Below are 18,971 nucleotides of genomic sequence, written 5' to 3'. Positions count from 1 at the left end.
AATTAAATATACTAAGGGTGCTGTAAAGTCACGGTAACAGCACAGGTGAAATTACAAGCCCCGTTAGGAACAGTCCAGTAATGCAATTGCAGATTAAAGGCTCTACCTGTGCTGTGTGGTCAGTGGAGCAGAATCCCTGCAGAAATACAGTCTAGATATTACCCAGTTTAAAGTGAGGCGCTCGGACTGTGCATAAAGGGGGCACTGGGGCTTTAAATGGCTCCTTGAACCCTCGGGCACCCAGTTAATAAACACCCACGTCAGCACAGCTCCGTCGCTCTAACCGGGTTTCGGTCTTTAGGGCTGAGCAGGAAGTGTCTGCCTGTGGACCCTGGACGAGAAAAAAGCGCAGAGGGGGAAAAGGCGAAAGGAATTGGAGAAAAAATGGATATGGTGGCTGACTTGGGGGCGAGTAGACTCTATCGGGCGCCGGGTGAATCAAGCCACCAGTGAGTATCGATGGATTTTGTCAGGGGGGTACCACGGAGTGGGGCGTAAGCGGGTCCTGCCGACACCTCTCGCCTGGGAAGGAGTCGCTCGGTTTGGGCAGCAGGCAAATCCTCCCCGCTGCTCGCTGCGCTCCGGACCTCCGGCGAGAAGTCGGGGTGGTCTGAGGAGGAAAACGGGCGTATTATTAGCGCGTCACACAGCCCACACTGATATACAATGTGAATGTATTTGTATTTGTCAGCTCGCAGCAGTTGCGGGAGGTTTGTGTCTGTTTTTCTATTGTGTAGCTGGCTGGAGCCTGAAGTGGGCGTCGCTCCAGGACAGACTGGGCTGCTCTGGTGCGCCGCTGCCCGCTTTTCTCTCGCAGGACTGCAGCACTCTCATGTCGGTTTTTGTAGGTCGAATGATGTCTGAATTTACAGGCAGTAGCTCGGTGAGGATCCTCCACTCTGGATCGTGTGCCATGAGGAGCACCGCGGAGCGTCGCGGGCGGGCGTTGCTCTGTGGGTTATCGGGCGCTGCGGAGCTTGTCACAGATGATCGCTTTACTAATTAAAAACGTGGAATTCACACGCCGCACAGCACGGCTGTATTAGGTCAGTGTAAAATAAGAATTATTCTGCAAATGAGGTTGCGGCAGATTTTTTTTCTTTTCTCTGGACAGAATGACCAGCTGCAGTGTTTTAATCTGTTCTCCCACCAGGCTGCTGCTTTTGGATCCGTCAGATATTTCTTGTGCGCTTTAGCCCTCAGGGATAGTTTAAGGTTTTGTCACCCGATGCTCTCTGACTGGAGTCGGGTGTAACCTATTAGAAGATTTTTGATTGAAGGCTCGTCCAGCAAATCACAATGCAGAAAGAAGTCAGGTGGGTGGGGCGTCTGCGCAGCTGGAGACAGTCCAGTGCAGAGACAAAGATGAGATAATTGACAGCTACTTCAATGAGGAGTTCCTCTGTGTTTGTAATGTGACCTGCAGTTAACATTTGAGGTCTGTAGAATCATTATTTACCTCAGAAATACATCACAGGAGCCAGTGTTTCCTCTCTGATATGTAAAATGCCACATTATATGAGCTTAAAGGTCCATACATACTGAGTCTTTGCTTATAAATTCAGAATCATGAAGATAGAAGTGACTCAGTCTCACTAATGAGTCTCCACAAGGCCTCTATGATTTTGCTATTTTCTTACAGAACAAGTCAGTGTATGCTGCACACAGCCAGTGAGCGTGCTGTCATGTTGTCTCCTGCAGGCAGCCCCAGAGGTGGTTCAACACGGCCGACATCACAGTGGCTCACCAAAGCAACCTGCTGAAGCAGCTCAACCACCAGCGCCGCCAGGAGCTCTTCTGTGACTGCAGTGTGCTGGTGGAGGGCCAGCTCTTCAGGGCCCACCGCAACGTCCTGTTCGCCAGCAGCGGTTACTTCCGCATGCTGCTGTCCCAGGGGCCTGACGGGCTCCCTGACTCCGTCAGTGCCACCTTCGACGTCTTCAGCCCAGAGACCTTCACCGTCATCCTGGATTTCATCTACTCCGGCCAGCTGGATCTCTCCAGTCACAATGTGATTGAGGTCATGTCTGCTGCCAGCTACTTGCAGATGAACAATGTCATCAACTACTGCAAAAACTTCATCAAATCCTCCCTGGACATCAGTGTGAAAGATGAAGAGAGCGAGCGCTGCCTCAGCTTGTCTGAGACCTGCAGCTTCACCAGTGGAGCTGGAGAAGATGCTTCAGAGCAGCAGCAGCAGGGCCCCTGTTCTGTCAGTCCACCACCTGCTCTGTGGACCAGGGACAACTCCAGATCCCAGTCCAGCTTCATGGGGAAAGACCCAGACCAGGATGCTTCGGCCTTAGCAATAAAGACTGATCCGAGCAGCCCTGCTAATGAGCTCAGTGCAGAGCCAGAGGACCTGCACGACCCTCAGGACCCTCTGTATACCCTCCCTGGGTCAGAGCGCCGGCGTGGAAAAGGGGGGACCAAGAGGAGAGCACCCAACAGCAGTCGCTCCAACCAGCATGACGATTTGGACATTCAGGAGGCGAGGACACAAAAGGCTGAAAAAGCAGAGGAGCTGTACGCCACTCTTCCACCGATTGTGGGTGTCATCGGGCACTTTAATAAAGGTGTGTTTGGCTCTGTGTGACAAAATGAGCAATCAGCTGCTGAGTTCTGTGTTAGAGAAGTGAGAATAGAACTAACTTACTTCCTCATAAACACCTCGGCACTGACAAAAAGCCAGTTTTGTGTTACGGAAATGCCAAGTGTCTGAACAGTTTCTCTTCCTCTTTGCAGATTCCAACCCTATCATGCGCTTCAAATGTCCCTTTTGTACACACACGGTGAAGAGGAAGGCGGACCTGAAGCGACACCTGCGCTGTCACACTGGGGAGAGACCGTATCCATGTCAGGCCTGCAATAAGCGCTTCACTCGCCTGGAGCACCTCCGTAGCCATTTTGAGACGGTAGGTTTATTCACAACAAGGAGAAGATACAACAAATACAACAAACCAGGCCAAAAAGAAATTAGATTCATATTTAATACATGATCTTATACTGTTTTTTACTCCACAGATCCATCAGGCCAGGAAGCTGGTGTGCAGGAAGTGCAAGTGTCAGGTGACGGAGGAGACGGGTCACGTGGTGTGTGAAGGGACACGGCGCTACCGCATGTGCACGGCCTGCATCCAAGAGGTGGGCTGCGACGACATCCCCATAGACGGTCTGGAGGGAACCAATGAGGAGCCGGCGCTGCTGCTGGGTGTGGACGGGGAGGAGGAGAGCGACACCAAGAGGAGCTGGATGGTGACCGATGACGATGACCTGGCCGAAGACTCGGGGGCCGACCTCATCATCCAGCAGGTGGACGACAGCGATGAGGAGCTGCAGTGAGACAGGACCAAAGTGTGTGTGTGTGTGTGTGTGTGCACAGATGCATGCCTAAATATTGACTGTGTGAGTGTGTGTGTGATAAAGCCATGAAAGAGAGTTTATGCATAAAATATGGGATCCACTGATGTAAATATACACATTTATGATATATTAGTTGTCTATTAGTTAAATGCATCTGGTTAATCTTTACTTTTAATGACCTTTGTGACACAATGGAAAGCTTTTTGCTCATGAAGATATACAGTATCCAAAGCATGCATATTCAGTGTTTCCTTTGCTTCAATTATAGTTCTATGATATCCCTTTCAATAAGTGTTTTTATGTGCATGAAGGAACACCACTTCTTCACTACTTTTTGGAACTTTCTACCACCATTTACAGTGGGTACGGAAAGTATTCAGATCCCTTGAAATTTTTCACTCTCTGTGTCATTGCAGCCATTTGCCAAAATCAAAAAAGTTCATTTTATTTCTCATTAATGTACACTCAGAAAAACAGAAATGTAGAATTTTTTGCAAATTTATTAAAAAAGAAAAACTGAAATATCACATGGTCATAAGTATTCAGACCCTGTGCTCAGTATTGAGTAGAAGCACCCTTTTCAGCTAGTACAGCCATGGGTCTTCTTGGGAATGACGCAACAAGTTTTTCACACCTGGATTTAAGGATCCTCTGCCAGTCTTCCTTGCAGATCCTCTCCAGTTCTGTCAGGTTGGATGGTGAACGTTGGTGGACAACCATTTTGAGGTCTCTCCAGAGATGCTCAATTGGGTTTAGGTCAGGGCTCTGGCTGGGCCAGTCAAGAACGGTCACAGAGTTGTTGTGAAGCCACTCCTTTGTTATTTTAGCTGTGTGCTTAGGGTCATTGTCCTGTTGAAAGGTGAACCTTCGGCCCAGTCTGAGGTCCTGAGCCCTCTGGAAGAGGTTTTCCTCCAGGATATCTCTGTACTTGGCCGCATTCATCCTTCCTTCAATTGCAACCAGTCGTCCTGTCCCTGCAGCTGAAAAACACCCCCACAACACGATGCTCCCACCACCATGTTTCACTGTAGGAATTGTATTGGGCAGGTGATGAGCAGTGCCTGGTTTTCTCCACACATACCGCTTAGAATTAACACCAAAAAGTTCAATTTTGGTCTCATCAGACCAGAGAATCTTATTTCTCATAGTCTGGGAGTCCTTCATGTGTTTTTTGGCAAACTCTATGCGGGCTTTCATGTGTCTTGCACTGAGGAGAGGCTTCCGTCGGGCCACTCTGCCATAAAGCCCCGACTGGTGGAGGGCTGCAGTGATAGTTGACTTTGTGGAACTTTCTCCTATCTCCCGACTGCATCTCTGGAGCTCAGCCACAGTGATCTTTGGGTTCTTCTTTACCTCTCTCACCAAGGCTCTTCTCCCACCATTGCTCAGTTTGGCTGGACGGCCAGGTCTAGGAAGAGTTGTGGTCGTCCTAAACTTCTTCCATTTGAGGATTATGGAGGCCACTGTGCTCTTAGGAACCTTGAGTTCTGCAGAAATTCTTTTGTAACCTTGGCCAGATCTGTGCCTTGCCACAATTCTGTCTCTGAGCTCCTTGGGCAGTTCCTTCCACCTCATGATTCTCATTTGCTCTGACATGCACTGTGAGCTGTAAGGTCTTATATAGACAGGTGTGTGCCTTTCCTAATCAAGTCCAATCAGTTTAATTAAACACAGCTGGACTCCAATAAAGAAGCAGAACCATCTTGAGGAGGATCAGAAGAAATGGACAGCATGTGAGTTAAATATGGAAGTCGCTGCAAAGGGTCTGAATACTTCTGACCATGTGATATTTTAGTTTTTCTTTTTTAATAAATTTGCAAAAATTTCTACATTTCTGTTTTTTTCTGTCAAGATGGGGTGCTGAGTGTACATTAATGAGAAATAATATGAACTTTTTTGATTTTGGCAAATATTTGCAATGACACAGAGAATGAAAAATTTCAAGGGATCTGAATACTTTCCGTACCCACTGTAGGCAAAACATGGTGACAAAGACAGACTGATGGCTCTACCAGTCACTTAAGGGAAACTTCAGAGCTAATTTTTTTATGTTTCACAGTTGCTGTGCTGGTAATGTCTGATTATGATATGCACTATGATATAAACACAAAATTTAATTTATTAGTTTTTTTTTTTGAGTTTTTACTTTTTTGACACATTAAAGATATTTTTATACATTTGTTTCTGGGTCTTTGTCATGAACAGGGAAATTGCAGATCTCATCTCCTCATCCAGAAGAAGTTTCTGTGTTTCATCTATTAAAAAAATTATTAAATAGTGCAAAGGGTAGGAATAATATATTTTCTTTAAATATAAAGCATAAAGGAAAGAAAAAATATCATTCTTGTGAAACAACAATGGTCCTGTTGTTCTAATAATATTAGCAGTAAAGTTGCTTTTCAGTTTATTACATTTAAAATATGGCAATATGACTTCTGTAGCGCATCATTTTAAATGCTGACTTTAACTCCTAAAGATAGACCCAAATCAAGCTGCAAGATTTCAGTTGTAGATTGAAGTGAAGTGAGTTTCAAGTGTATGGAAGACCTCCCCTCCTGCAAACTGTGTTCTTTTTCTTATCCACCAGAGGCTCTGTAACACACAGACCAGCACACAACAAGAACTTCTTCCCTCAGGCTGTCAGGTTCCTTCACACCCTAAGGAGACAGACTTGACTACTAAAACTACAGAACCATCTGGAGACATCCATCTGGCTCCCCAGTTCTTATTCATTTTTATTCTATACCTTTGATGACCTTTGTACAATACTGTATTTATAACGGTACTACAATGTTGCAGTATATTGAAATTTGGGAAAATATGAACTTATTATTATTGTGTTATTATTATTATTATTATTATTATATTTATAACTAACCCTAACCCACACTGTATCAGTAACTACAGCTGCTTGTACATTTTAAAACCTCTGGGTTTCTTACCGCAGTGCTGCTACCTCATGTACCACTTTTGACTTGCCACTTTACATTATTACTGTAATGTACTGTTGTTGGGTTTTTTTTGCATTTTGAACCCTGCATGCACTATATTTGTGAAATCTGTCCCAATCCCTACAGTTTCCTTTCTATGTTTGTATGTCTTCTATTTAAGTGTGGTGTTTACAGAGTAATGTTTACTCAGTGTCTGTTGTACTTAGAAAAAAAACTGCACTGCAGACCTAAAATAACATTTCATTCTCACTGGAATGAAAACAACTTCACTCAACTTCACATTAACATTAGCAACATTAGAGGTCTGTCAGTTTCTCAAAGGAATGTCAACACAACTACAAAATACACTGCCTGTCCAACAAAAAAAGTCGCCACCTGGATTTAGCTAAGCAAATAGGTAAGAGCCTTCCATTGGATAATTATTGCAATGATTTCTATGTTTCAGCTGCAACAACCTATTTAATCCTAGCTGATGCAGTGAGGAGCTTCTCATTTCTTAAACAACGGTGTTTGAAGAAGTTTCCTGTGGTAGTAGAAAGGATGTTAAGGGTCAAGTTATTAGCCTGCATCAAGCAAAAAAAAACAAAACTAAGGATATAGCTGAAACTATTAAAATCAGGTTAAGAACCGTCCAACGCATTATTGAAACCTGGAAGGATAGTGATGAACCATCATCCTGGAGGAACAAATGTGGTTGGTCATGTGGTCTGATGAGTCCAGATTTATCTTGTTCCAAAGTGATGGGGGCATCACAGTGAGAAGAGAGGCAGATGAAGTGATGCACTCATCATGGCCAGTGCCTACAAGCCTGTGGGGGTTAGTTTTATGATCTGGTGTTGGTCAGGTTCAGCACCGTTATGTGTCCAAAGAATGAGGTCAGCTGACTACCTGAATGTACTGAATGACCAGGTCTTTCTATCAGTGGAGTTTTTCTTCATTGATGGAAAGGCCTGATGGCATGGGCATAATCCAAGATGACAATGCCAGGATTCATGGGGCTCACATTGAGAATGAGTGGTTCAGGGAGCATGAGACATTATTTTCGCACATGGATTGGCCTCCACAGAGTCCAGAACTCATCCCCACTGAGATTGTTGTGATGTACTAGAGAACACTTTGTCCGAATCTCCCATCATCAATACAACATCATGACATCTTGCTGTGACTTTGTAGAAGCTTATCGCAACGATGCCACAGTGAATGTGTGTTGTTCTCAAAGCTAAAGGTGGTCCAACGAAATATTAGAGTGAGCCACTTTTTTTGGACGGGCAGTGTAATTTGACAAGATCATAGCTATACCCAGTATTTTTAACTGTGAGATTTCTGCTTGTGTTTTTGTTTGTTTCTCTTCTAACTGATCTGAAGAGGGTGGACCTCAGTGCTAAAAAGGTGATGCCACCCATAGCTGTGCACCAGTCTTGCTTTAGTCACACATAACATGATCTGAAAGGAGCCTTTTTCGAGGGAAACATTTTAGCATGCCACGCTAGGAAAAATAAATAGTAAAAGATGCTGACCTCAAAAAAATGTAGCTGGTTCAGTTTCAGGTCGTGGTCATGCACAGCTACAATCTCATTACAGATTCAAAAGTTACATCTATTTGTACAGATATTTGTCACGTAGTCAAACATTCACACATTCGCATATGGTGATGCACAGATTTAATATTTTAATTCTATAAAGTTGAATTATTGTATTCTAGGAGGCAATTCAGAAAAACATTTTAATGGACTGATTTAGATAAATCTTTAAAACTGCAAACATTATTTTAATGAGTTGTGTCAGCATAATAATACTGGTAATTGTGTCAATGTAGCATTGTGTGAGATTAGAAATTACATTTCTGCGTAAGATGAGTTATAATTAAATACAAATTTAGATAATTTTATACAAATGACTTAACTAATTTTTTCTTCACCTTGAGATGAGGACTTCAAGTCTCCTAGCTACTTAACAATACAGAAACTTAGTTTTCCAACTTCAAAGAAATGTGCTCATAGTGTTGGTGATTAATTACATAACACTTAAAATTCATTTTAAATAACATACTACTTCAACTAGTACAGCTTGTCTTTCTGAAAAATCCACTTAGAAAGTTTTTTTTTATGCTGTCAATCATTAGGTAAGTAATAATTAACTAATTCCTCTAACCCAACGTAGTTAGTTGGTTGAACATAGTTTCATTAGAAGTTATTATAACTAATTAAAATTGATGCAAGCTGTTGCATACATTTTTCTTGAGTGTGGCTTACTGTCATGTACAAAATAATTAGTAGCACCTTTTGATTGACTCTGTTTGTTCTGTAGCTTTCGTTATTGTTTTTTCAGTTATCAACACTATAATTCTAATTTGAAAAGGATCATTACTAGCATTTAATCATAGTAATAATATAGCATTTCAAAAATGATTTCCAAAGGCTGCGAGTAACTTTTCACACATTATTGTACATGCAGAATTGATACGGTAATTTTGTATTTAAATCTTTTTTTTTTTTCAACATACACAAACATGTATGGTACATCTTCCTGATTAGAGAAAAAATCCGTGCAATGGTGTTATTTCCCACACTCAGTGGAATCTGTGCAATATCATGATTTTCACCTATTGTAGAATCTGTAGAAAGTCAACAGTACTTATTTATATTCCCTATTTATTTTAACTTTATGCGATGAATGTCGCTACATTTTTGCAATAGCCTCTTCACTGCTGTAACACTGCAAATCTTCCTGCAGTGGGATTAATAATATGAAGGGATTAATGATTTGAACAGAAATGTGTTACTCAAAACTAAATTTTATGACATATTAAGAATTTATATTATTTTATTTGGATAATTGCAATAACATTTTGAATTAAAATCTTGTAAATTGAAATTGAATTTATTAAGTTGATCTCATTTGAAAAAAAAACTTGAAACATAGTTGAATACTTTGAAATTGAGTTGAGTTGCTCTGAAAGTGCACTTTATCCTCGCCAACAGTTTAGCTCTTGAAATTCAGGTTCTTAAAATTCAAACTATTATTTCTGCCCACATTCTAATGTATAAAACAGTGAACAATATAATTCCACTCTCCGGCCTGTAGGTGGCGCCCGCGCGGTGCAGTTAATCAGCAGCGACGCTCCTGTGAAGAAGACGTGACGTCAGGCTGAAGGCTAGACCAACATGGCGGCAGTTATGAGGCTGGTCAAGAGAAGCACTTTAAGTTCAGTGATGGGGCAGCACTACCTGGCTTTCAGCTCCTCAGCGAAGCTCACAGCGGTGAGTTTTCTTTTGCTTTTACCCCCCAGCTGCTCACTCTGTGGGGCTTTTGCTGTCACCGAGGACCGCGGTGTTTCTCCGACAGCTGTTGGCGTCCTCTAGGGTCGAGCTAGTAGGCTAGCTGTCAAGCTTGTTAACTTTTACTAATTAAACACTCCTTTTTACCTTTGTGTGTCTGTGTGTGTTTTAGGCTGGTGTCAATACAGGGCAGGCTCTTCCAGAAAAGGTGAAAATAGTGGAGGTGGGACCCAGAGATGGACTCCAAAATGAGAAGGTAATGTTATATAACAATAAATGGTTCATTAAGTACATATGAGACACATAGGAGTTATTCAGTCTAATGTTGTTAAGAGACAATTTCATCCATCAGTGTTGAGGCAGATCAGGTGCATAGTTCATGTGTTTGGTAACCAGAGGAAACATATGAGTCATGCAGTATCAGTGTTATTCCAGGTGTTCCTCATTTTATTGTGTCATTTTTTTCTCTCTCAGGCTATTGTTCCAACGGAGGCAAAGATTAATCTGATTGACATGTTATCAGAGTGTGGGTTGTCTGTTATTGAAGCCACCAGCTTTGTTTCCCCAAAATGGGTTCCACAGGTGAGTATGTTCACCCACAGCAATACATATGGAAACGGTGACACACCCCTCTCAGAACCGTAAAGGAATAAATGGACTGTGTTTGGTAACTGTTTCTGTCATCCAAATGTCAGATGGCGGATCAGGTGGAGGTGATGAAGGGCATCAGTAGGAAACCTGGAGTGTCTTATCCAGTCCTCACCCCTAATCTCAAGGGTTTCCAGGCTGCTGTGAGTGTCACATCACAACACATTTTCTCCATTGGCTGCATAAAAGCAGTTCATATCCAGCATGCTACACTTTAGGATATATGTCTATAAGTTTCACAAATTAGACAAATTTTCACTAAAAGTGCTTTTCCCTGCTTTTTTTTTTTTTTTTGCTGCAGGTGAAGGCAGGAGCTTCAGAGGTAGCCATATTTGGTGCTGCATCTGAGCTGTTCAGTAGGAAGAACATAAACTGCTCAGTGGATGAGAGTTTACAGCGCTTTGACGAGGTCATGAAAGCAGCGAAGGAGGCTGGTGTGCCAGTTAGAGGGTAAGATGGCTGGTTCCTCTCAACTGTCAGCAAACCTTTAAATCAGTTAAACTACTGTTTAATTCTTGCACGAGCTTCATCTGTGTTTAATGTCTCCCCAGTTACGTCTCGTGTGTCGTTGGATGCCCATATGAAGGCAAAGTGGCACCTGAGAAAGTTGCTCATGTGGGTTCAGCTGTCACATATGCTACTTTATTTAAATGAGCAAAAATGACAAAACAACAGTAACATAACCACTCAATCTTTGTTTCTGTCTCACAGGTAGCCAAGCGTCTGTATTCTATGGGCTGCTATGAGATCTCTCTGGGTGACACCATCGGAGTGGGGACTCCAGGCAGTATGACTACAATGCTGGAGGCAGTGAGCAAAGAGGTGCCAATCAGTGCGTTGGCAGTGCACTGCCATGACACCTACGGTCAGGCTCTGGCCAACATCCTTGTAGCTTTACAGGTCAGGCTCTGTTCTGGTTATTTTACTCAGAACATATCTTTGAATAATACAAAGAGTTCAATAGGATGACCTCATAGATGATCTGATTGTGTAGTTGACTTCTGTTGCTTCTGTGTTTTTCAGATGGGAATCAGTGTGGTAGACTCATCAGTAGCTGGACTGGGCGGCTGTCCGTATGCACAGGGGGCTTCTGGGAACGTTGCAACTGAAGATGTAGTTTATATGCTGCATGGACTTGGGATTCAAACAGTAAGAATCCACCCTTTATCTTTCTGAAGATGCTGCACTTATGTATTACCAATGTATTTACCTCTGTTTTAAAAAAAAGAATTCATTTACTTTAATTTTTTTAATGAGAAACTGCCCTCCCGTGGATTTAATGAATCAGTCTTTGCAGAAGGCAGACATTCCAACAAAGTAAATACTAAACTGTGGACACAGATGTTGATGATTCTATTGCTCTAATTTTAAAAAAAACTGTGCTGCTAAAGAATGCAAAAGTTGTCCTTGTTGCTGTGAAATAATTCCTTTAACAAAATGCAGAACCCGTCACCAGTAGGAAATGATTTTGTACAATCTGAATTTGAAATGCTCAGGTTTGACCCTTTTCCTTTCTGTCCTCACCTCAGGGAGTGGACCTCTCAAAGCTGATGGATGCTGGAGCTTTCATCTGCCGAACCCTCAACAGAAAGACCAGCTCTAAAGTAGCACAAGCCACCTGCAAGCTGTAGGCCAAGCTTTGGGCTCTTTCACAGACTCTATACTGCAGCAGCCATGTTACTGAGAGCCATCCTCTTCTGCACTTTATCAGTTCTTCCCACTTCAATTCCACTTTGATTTATCCTCTGTCACGGTTTGTGATTACTTTAACGTTCACATGGTACTGACACCTCTCTGTTTAGAAAAAAAATCTGATCAGATGTTCATTACTGGAATGGTGCCTTATGTGGTGTCTGTAATTACACAGATACTGTCAGAAGCCTTCACCTGTTTTTAATGATGTGCTTACGTTACACTTCCAGCAGTGGGTAAGCCAAAATGAAACATAGACTTTGTTTCTAATAGTAAAATTATCCAGTTAAAATGTCCTAGGAAGGGATAAACTTACTGTTGATGTCAGAAAAGACAGAAGTGTTGTTTTGATATTGTTTTGTAATCCTGTGTATGCAGTGATCACTATTTTCAAATGAAATGTCTTCATAGGGAGCATCTGTAGAAACCATTAGTCCTTATGAACACGGGCACTGAACGGGATCATGAAAAGCTATGGAAAAATATTCCATAGATTCTTTATTTGGGTAGGATTTCTAATTTTAGTATAAGTGTATTTATTTTGAAATACGTCTCTTCAAATTCAACATGTACATATCCCTCTCTTGACGGAGAGTTTTAAAAATAAAAATAATTTAATTCAACGTGTCTTCACTGTTGATTATACAGCAGTGTAAAGAATCTACAAGGACTGAAGTATAGTCGGAGAAGCTGTTTCCTTCAACTTCCAGCTTTCATATGATGCCACTTGTACAGACTTTCAATTCAAGAAAAACGAGTTGAAACCATTATTGATTATAGAAGGTATCTGAAGTGAGACGATCTTTTGAATCTATAGTTATTTTAAAGTTTGCGGAAATGATTCAGAATAAACGAAAACTATTGCCTTTGCTGCACCCCTTTAAAACCAGACTGACAAGTCTGACAAGCAGACTGAGATTCTTCGTGCAGTCCTCCACTACACCTAGAAACACATGTATCTGAGACGAGAAAACAGCACGTCATGATGACTCACAGCAAGCTGAAATGAATAATTTCTAACTGCTGTTCAAGCCTGGTATTGGTTCTTGTATTAAATTTAGGCATGAGTCAGTTGCAATGGAAAAATTCAGTTGCTTAAATGATAGGCAGGATAACAATCAGATAGTACTGTGGGAGTCAAAATATATTTAGATGGTTGGTTTTGTCTTTAGAAAGGTAGCAAGTGTAATGGTAAGTCTTAAATCATTTTCTAAACTAAATCTGAGCTACTTCTCCAAATGGAAGCCATGTTTTAAAAATAAGATAAACATAAGATATCACGACTGTCACTGTTAAAACACCAGACACAAACTCGTATTCAATAGGTTTATTATATTTACATGTATAAAAAATGGCACGTCAAATATTAATTACAAGTGCAGAAAATGCATTTCCATCTGATGTCCGCAGTGGATGATCATAAAAATAGGAAAATAGTTAAATGAAACATCTGTTTGTCCAGCCTGCCTCCCAGTTCCTCCACTGTGCTCCAGCTCTACCAACACAGAATTAAACAGCAGCATTCCTTTGGTCTCATTTAAATCAACAGTGGTCCTGGATCAGGCAAGGTTGTGTACAAGCACGTCAAAACACACACAGTCTATTTACAATGTGTGGCTGTGCAGCATAAACCTGAGACCAGCAAAACACCTACCAAGGATGTGGATGAACGAATAAAGCAACAGTATATGCATTTTGTTACTGTAATTAATATTACCTCACTGATAAATGGCATAAGGTCATTTTGGGCTGATTTGCACACCTTCAAGTATTGCTCAGCCATAGCTCTGGAGCATCCTCGCTCTAGTGCATTATTCACCATACTTCATGAACTTGGGATCAGCAGGACATCACATTGTTAAGACGAAACAATGATTTGAGTTTAAATTAAATAAAAGGGATCACTGCAGAACTCAACAACTCTGACACACCACTGTAGCCACCGGCAGAGAGGCTGAATACCTTTGCCAGGTGTGTCCTGCCTCCTTTCCCTCTCGTCTCAAAACTCCAGTGACAAGGAAGACTGAGTGAACCTTTACTGGAATGCTGTAATAGTGGTGAAACTAAGAAGGCACACAGAGTCTTACTGTATTCAAAAAGGAAAACCAAATATCATTAACAAATCAGTTTGACTTTAGTGGACTTGTGATGTGGGTGTTGACTTGGAAACCAAAGTTCACATGCTCAGTAAGAGTCTTAGAAGTGGACACAAGGGCACACAGGATGAATCCAGTTCTGATGATTCAGCATCCAGGCTCTGACACACTGTAGTCTGGCTCATAGTTCTGAGTCTGTTTTTTGAGATTTGTCACTGGGATCTCAACCAAGCACTGCTGAGCTCTTGAGTCTTGGCTCGATTTCAGCTATGATCATGAAGTTGTGGACAGGTTAGGAGCGGAGGCTCGTATCTTGCCATCAAGCTTGAGTGCAGACGGCCTGTAGGAAGATTTGTTTGCTGTCTCGAAGGATGGAGGCTTGTCCTTCAGGTCCTGCCTTGAGACAGGCAGCTTACAGCTGTTAAACGGGTCGTCATTGTAGCCTTCCCGATGCATGGGAATGTTGCGGTTGCGCCTGTTGATCTTGTTTGCACACCGTACGATACGCTTGGAGATGAGATAGATGATCTCGCATATGTTGAGGACAATGCAGAGGGCCGAGGCTCCTACCATGAAGTATGTGAACACCTTCTTCTCAGTGGGGTGACCAATGTAGCAGTCCACCTGGTTGGGACACGGAGCCACCTCACACTTGACCAGCCTTGGCAGGTAGAAGCTGTCGTAGACTCGGTGGAGGATGTAGAGGAAGGAGACCTCGATGCCTGTCTTGACGAAGAGGCTGATCAAGTAGGTCCACCACAGGCCACCGTGTTTCTTTCCCGTGTTGTTGTACAGCTTGCTGCTGTCACCGTGCTTGGCCTTGTGCTTGCGCTCGCGGTCATCACGGTACGCCACGTGCATGACCACCATGAAGGACGGGCACGTGACGAAGATGAGCTGCAGGGCCCACAGGCGGATGTGGGAGATGGGGAAGAAGTAGTCGTAGCAGACGTTGGCACAGCCGGGCTGCTTGGTGTTGCAGTCAAAGTCCTTCTGCTCGTCTCCCCAGACTCTCTCTGCTGCCACCACGTACACCATCACCCTGAACACAAACACCACAGACAGCCATACTCGCCCGAATGCTGTGGAGTATTTGTTCACCCCACTGAGGAGAGCTTGGAAGGTCTTCCAGTCCATGTCTTTGGCTGGCAGTCAAATCTTGCTTCTGTGGAAATCTTCTGTTACTGGTAGCGGTTTATCTTCTGTCCTGAATGTGGCAGAATGAAGAATAGGTGAACAAATTTTCACTTCCATGTCTGAACAAATGTGGCAGCCTCTCCTGTTTGTCACCTAATTAAGAATAACCCATTATTCTAAATGGTACAGTCAGTAATCTATATTAAAAAGCCGAGTTAATGTGAAAACTTTTCCAATATCTTATTTATCAAACTCAAAAGAAACAACCACAGACAATAACACAGTTATGAGCAGGCCTCAAGCCAAACTGCTCGCAAAGGAAACAAGCTGGACCAACGTTCCTAACACACCCAGGACTTTTAGGTATATAATGAAAAAGAAAAGTGAAAAGTGTATTTATTTCAGAATCTTCACGTCAATAATTATTGTCAAAACTAAGTAAAATCATCAGTCTTCTGCTGTGTATCTATTGACTTGGAAAGCAGAACTCAGTCACTTGAATTCTAAGTGTCTGTAACAAATAAAACTGCCTTTTACGCACAGTGTTTGCGTTATTTGGACATATTTGCGTGGTTTTCTGTCGATATGTGGTCGTTCTAAGTCATCACTAATCATACTTATAATACACATAGTTTCATTAACTGCTTTAGGAAAGTCAGCGAGTCAACACGCAGACTGCATTCAGTGCCAATTGGCTAAAACGCGCAGTTAGAACGTTTAACTCGTATGAGACCGGCCAAAAGTTTCTTCAAAGTGAGTTTTTTACTTACCAAAAGCGAATTAATCCATAATTAGCAACAAGAGGCGTTAGTGTGTGTAAATATCCAGCAGATTTCTTGTTGTTTTGATGCTGTTTGAATCCTTTAGCGCACAGATTTGGCTCCCCTCGACAGGTAGAGGAGCGCAGTGTTGAGAAATGCGGCTGTGGGTGTGGTTAAAGAAGAAAGACTGGAGCTTCCCCAGATGTTCCTCTCTCTCTCCCTCCCTCGCGCTGCCTCTCTCTCGCCTACTCACACGCCAGTGACAATTCAAATATATTTTTGCACAACAGTTATCACAGTTCATAAACACCATTTCATTGAATTGAATTTGTAGAGAGGCCTGCACATGAACAAGCAAATTTGGAACCAAGAAACCAAACCAGGCATTTCAGATCACATGTGGTTTAGGCCTGAGGTTGGCAAAATGAGGACCGACCAGGAGTCCCTGTGAGGCTCTTCAACAAACTGAAGGACAGATTGTTTAGAACTATTTTACTATGAACAGGTGAATTGAAAAGGCTGAACATTTACTATTTCCGCACATACAAGTCTGAAGCATTCAACTCTGTAATAAGATTGTCTTTTCAGACAGAGACAAATGGAACAAGACATCCTCATACAGGGTCATTGTGCCCTTTTTTAAGTTTTAGGGGCAAAATAGCTTCATTGTTTTCATGTTCCATGTTTCCAGAAACAGGACTGACTCCTTGTCTCAACTTGTCGCCTAACGTAAGAGGCAGGCACACCCTAAGGTGAATGCATTTTTTTCTTGTTGTGCATGTCCTCGATCTTTTTTGTTGCAAGTTGCCAAAAGCATGACAAGAGCGAGGCAGCATTTTTTCTGATATGCTCAGAAAGAAGGAAGGTTAATGAGGTGATAGGTGATAGGTAGGGAGATTTGTTACCAAGGAACCAAAAAATATTCAGGTTCCTTGTTCCTCTTCTTCTAGTTTTAATAGCATCTACTATTAAATTTTCCCCCACTTTTTGTGACTCAAGACTTTAAGGAAAGAGTATTGTATTTCCTTCATCCTTTTCAAACTTGAGCTGTACTCAGATAACACTGTCACAATTCATGAACTCCCAGCGCTCTCAAGCTCATCCTCATTGTCACATCATAGACTATAGCTTTTGTCTCCACTCCACCTCCTACTTTTATAACCGGTCTTATTGTTCTTACTTACAGTGGTGTGTATCTGTTTAAAAACAGTTCATAATAAACAGCATTTGTGGATGAACTGAAGCCACCAGATGCTTTGAGGGATATCAGATGTCTGCTTTTGTAAAATGTCTGGGCAGAACTTGCCAGTTCTTGCAGACCACTGCAGTCAGAGCTATTGAATCCAGTGTTTACATAATATGACTGCAAATAAAACCCATGTATCTTTAGTTCAAGTCAAGTCAAGTTTATTTGCACTGTTCAGTCTAACACAATGTCTCGGTGGGCTTATTTCAGGCTGACATAAGCAAAGCCTCCTGAAGAAGACCAAAATCTCTAAGAAGACCTGCTAATGAAGCTAAAATACTGTTTTATTTTCCACTCTGCTAACTTCTCTGACACAAATGAGATGAGAAACAGATGTGGATAGAATTCAGTTGTCTGGAGCCAGGCTATAATGTAACCAGCTTAGATCTCTGTTTGCAAATGTTAAACGAAAGCCTGAACATTGTTTTTCCTGTTATAAAAGGAGGATTTTGTCTGCTGCTGAAACAAATTAACACTAAAAGCAGATCGCTCTCTCTGTGTTTGAAACACGACACTGTGAAGTCTTTAACTCTGCACTTCAGGAAAATCATCTGTGGCCTTAAGTTCAGGCACATCAACACAACATCTGTATTTGAAGGACAACAATTGCCTTCGATGGTGGTGGAGGGTTAAAAATGTTCCTTCTTGGCTAGAGATGAAGAACTGGTCCTGGCAGTCCGCTGCAGACACGCCTGCAGAAATGCACACTGTGACTCAACCTCTGTCAGCTACAAGTCCCAACAAGACGGCCCAACACAACAGGACAAACACATGGCTTTTTCACTGTTGCCACTGTGAAAGGAAGGAAATACACCAGAACAGAGGAAGCTTGGAAAAGATGAGAAACGATACCCCTGACGAAGTGGGAGGGTCTCCTAATGAGAGGGATTACTGGCTCATTTACAAAACCACACAGTCAGGCTGGAGGGAAAAGACAGATAGAACTGCACATACTCAGGTTTTTTAAAATTATTTTAATTATTATAATAATTACAGAAATATTATTATAATAATTACATAAATAATAATTTGTAATAACAATAAACTTGGATAAAGTTGTAACCTTCCATCACAGGACAGCTGTAAAGCAGCAACCAAGCATCTGTCAGTTGTTTTCTTATAAAAGCAAGTCATTATTCTGTGTATAAAATCTCAGCAAATAAAGGGAAAATAAAATATTTGAATAGCTTTTGTTTTATGACCAACAGTGCAGAACCCAAACATACTATAAAACATATATGAATATATAAAACTAGGGACATTATTATATATTAACATGAGAAACAGGTACCTGTGAATTTGGGGTATTTTTTCTTTACCTCATCCTTTCATGTACATATTTGGTATTGCAGGATTCAAGAAGTCTGTGTCTTTGCAAAATAAAATGCATTTTTCTTATATTTCCCATGTATTTTGCACAAGAGCCGCCTAAACACACTGTCTAATGTCGTGATGACCAGTGTAAATCTGGTCTTGCAGCATATTGATAGGGAAAGTTGCAGGATTACAAAAGGTTAAAGAATGACTCAAACGATTAATCAAAATGATTGCCAGTAAACTTTCTCTCAATTAAGTAATTAATGCATGAGTTATTCAGTTAATCTCTAAAGTGCTGGCTGGTTATTGGGTGGTGGATTAAATATTGGCACTAACATGTACAGTGGTGGGTCAGTGGGGGCCCACAGACTAATTGTTGCCCTGAGTCCCTCCAACAGTTTCATCCAGCCATGAATATAACAGTCTAGTGCTTAGATCCTGTTCAGATAATTCCACTCATGCAAAGGATGATCTAAAAGTGA

At 41.9% G+C, this 18,971-nt stretch overlaps 3 protein-coding genes across 4 annotated transcripts; 2 read left to right on the top strand and 1 right to left on the bottom strand.

The window, feature by feature from the left end:
* Positions 1-197: 197 nt before the first annotated feature.
* On the top strand, positions 198-5,543 carry zbtb8a (zinc finger and BTB domain containing 8A). 2 transcript variants are annotated; one of them, XM_022192461.2, is made up of 4 exons: positions 198-449; positions 1,702-2,576; positions 2,746-2,915; positions 3,025-5,543. In XM_022192461.2, exons 1-4 carry the CDS (start codon positions 385-387, stop codon positions 3,340-3,342), a joined length of 1,428 nt encoding a protein of 475 aa, XP_022048153.1. In that variant the 5' UTR covers positions 198-384; the 3' UTR covers positions 3,343-5,543. The 2 variants fall into 2 exon arrangements, with proteins under 2 accessions (XP_022048153.1, XP_051806420.1); XM_051950460.1 differs by lacking the exon at positions 198-449 and adding an exon at positions 472-1,046.
* Positions 5,544-9,438: 3,895 nt separating this feature from the next.
* hmgcl (3-hydroxy-3-methylglutaryl-CoA lyase) lies at positions 9,439-12,555 on the top strand. The gene is made up of 9 exons (XM_022192459.2): positions 9,439-9,574; positions 9,765-9,848; positions 10,067-10,174; positions 10,288-10,383; positions 10,542-10,690; positions 10,792-10,855; positions 10,952-11,140; positions 11,264-11,389; positions 11,770-12,555. Exons 1-9 carry the CDS (start codon positions 9,479-9,481, stop codon positions 11,869-11,871), a joined length of 1,014 nt encoding a protein of 337 aa, XP_022048151.1. The 5' UTR covers positions 9,439-9,478; the 3' UTR covers positions 11,872-12,555.
* Positions 12,556-13,244: 689 nt separating this feature from the next.
* Positions 13,245-16,079, bottom strand: gjb3 (gap junction protein beta 3). Its single transcript, XM_022192460.2, has 2 exons — positions 15,936-16,079; positions 13,245-15,235 (listed from the first exon to the last, which is right to left on the bottom strand). The coding sequence occupies exon 2, from the start codon at positions 15,163-15,165 to the stop codon at positions 14,302-14,304; it is 864 nt and encodes a 287-aa protein (XP_022048152.1). The 5' UTR covers positions 15,166-15,235; positions 15,936-16,079; the 3' UTR covers positions 13,245-14,301.
* Between the last annotated feature and the right edge of the window lie 2,892 nt (positions 16,080-18,971).

This window comes from Acanthochromis polyacanthus, chromosome 1, assembly GCF_021347895.1.
Source record: "Acanthochromis polyacanthus isolate Apoly-LR-REF ecotype Palm Island chromosome 1, KAUST_Apoly_ChrSc, whole genome shotgun sequence".
In the NCBI taxonomy this organism is placed as follows: Eukaryota; Metazoa; Chordata; class Actinopteri; family Pomacentridae; genus Acanthochromis; species Acanthochromis polyacanthus.
This window is presented reverse-complemented; position numbering and strand designations above follow the sequence as displayed.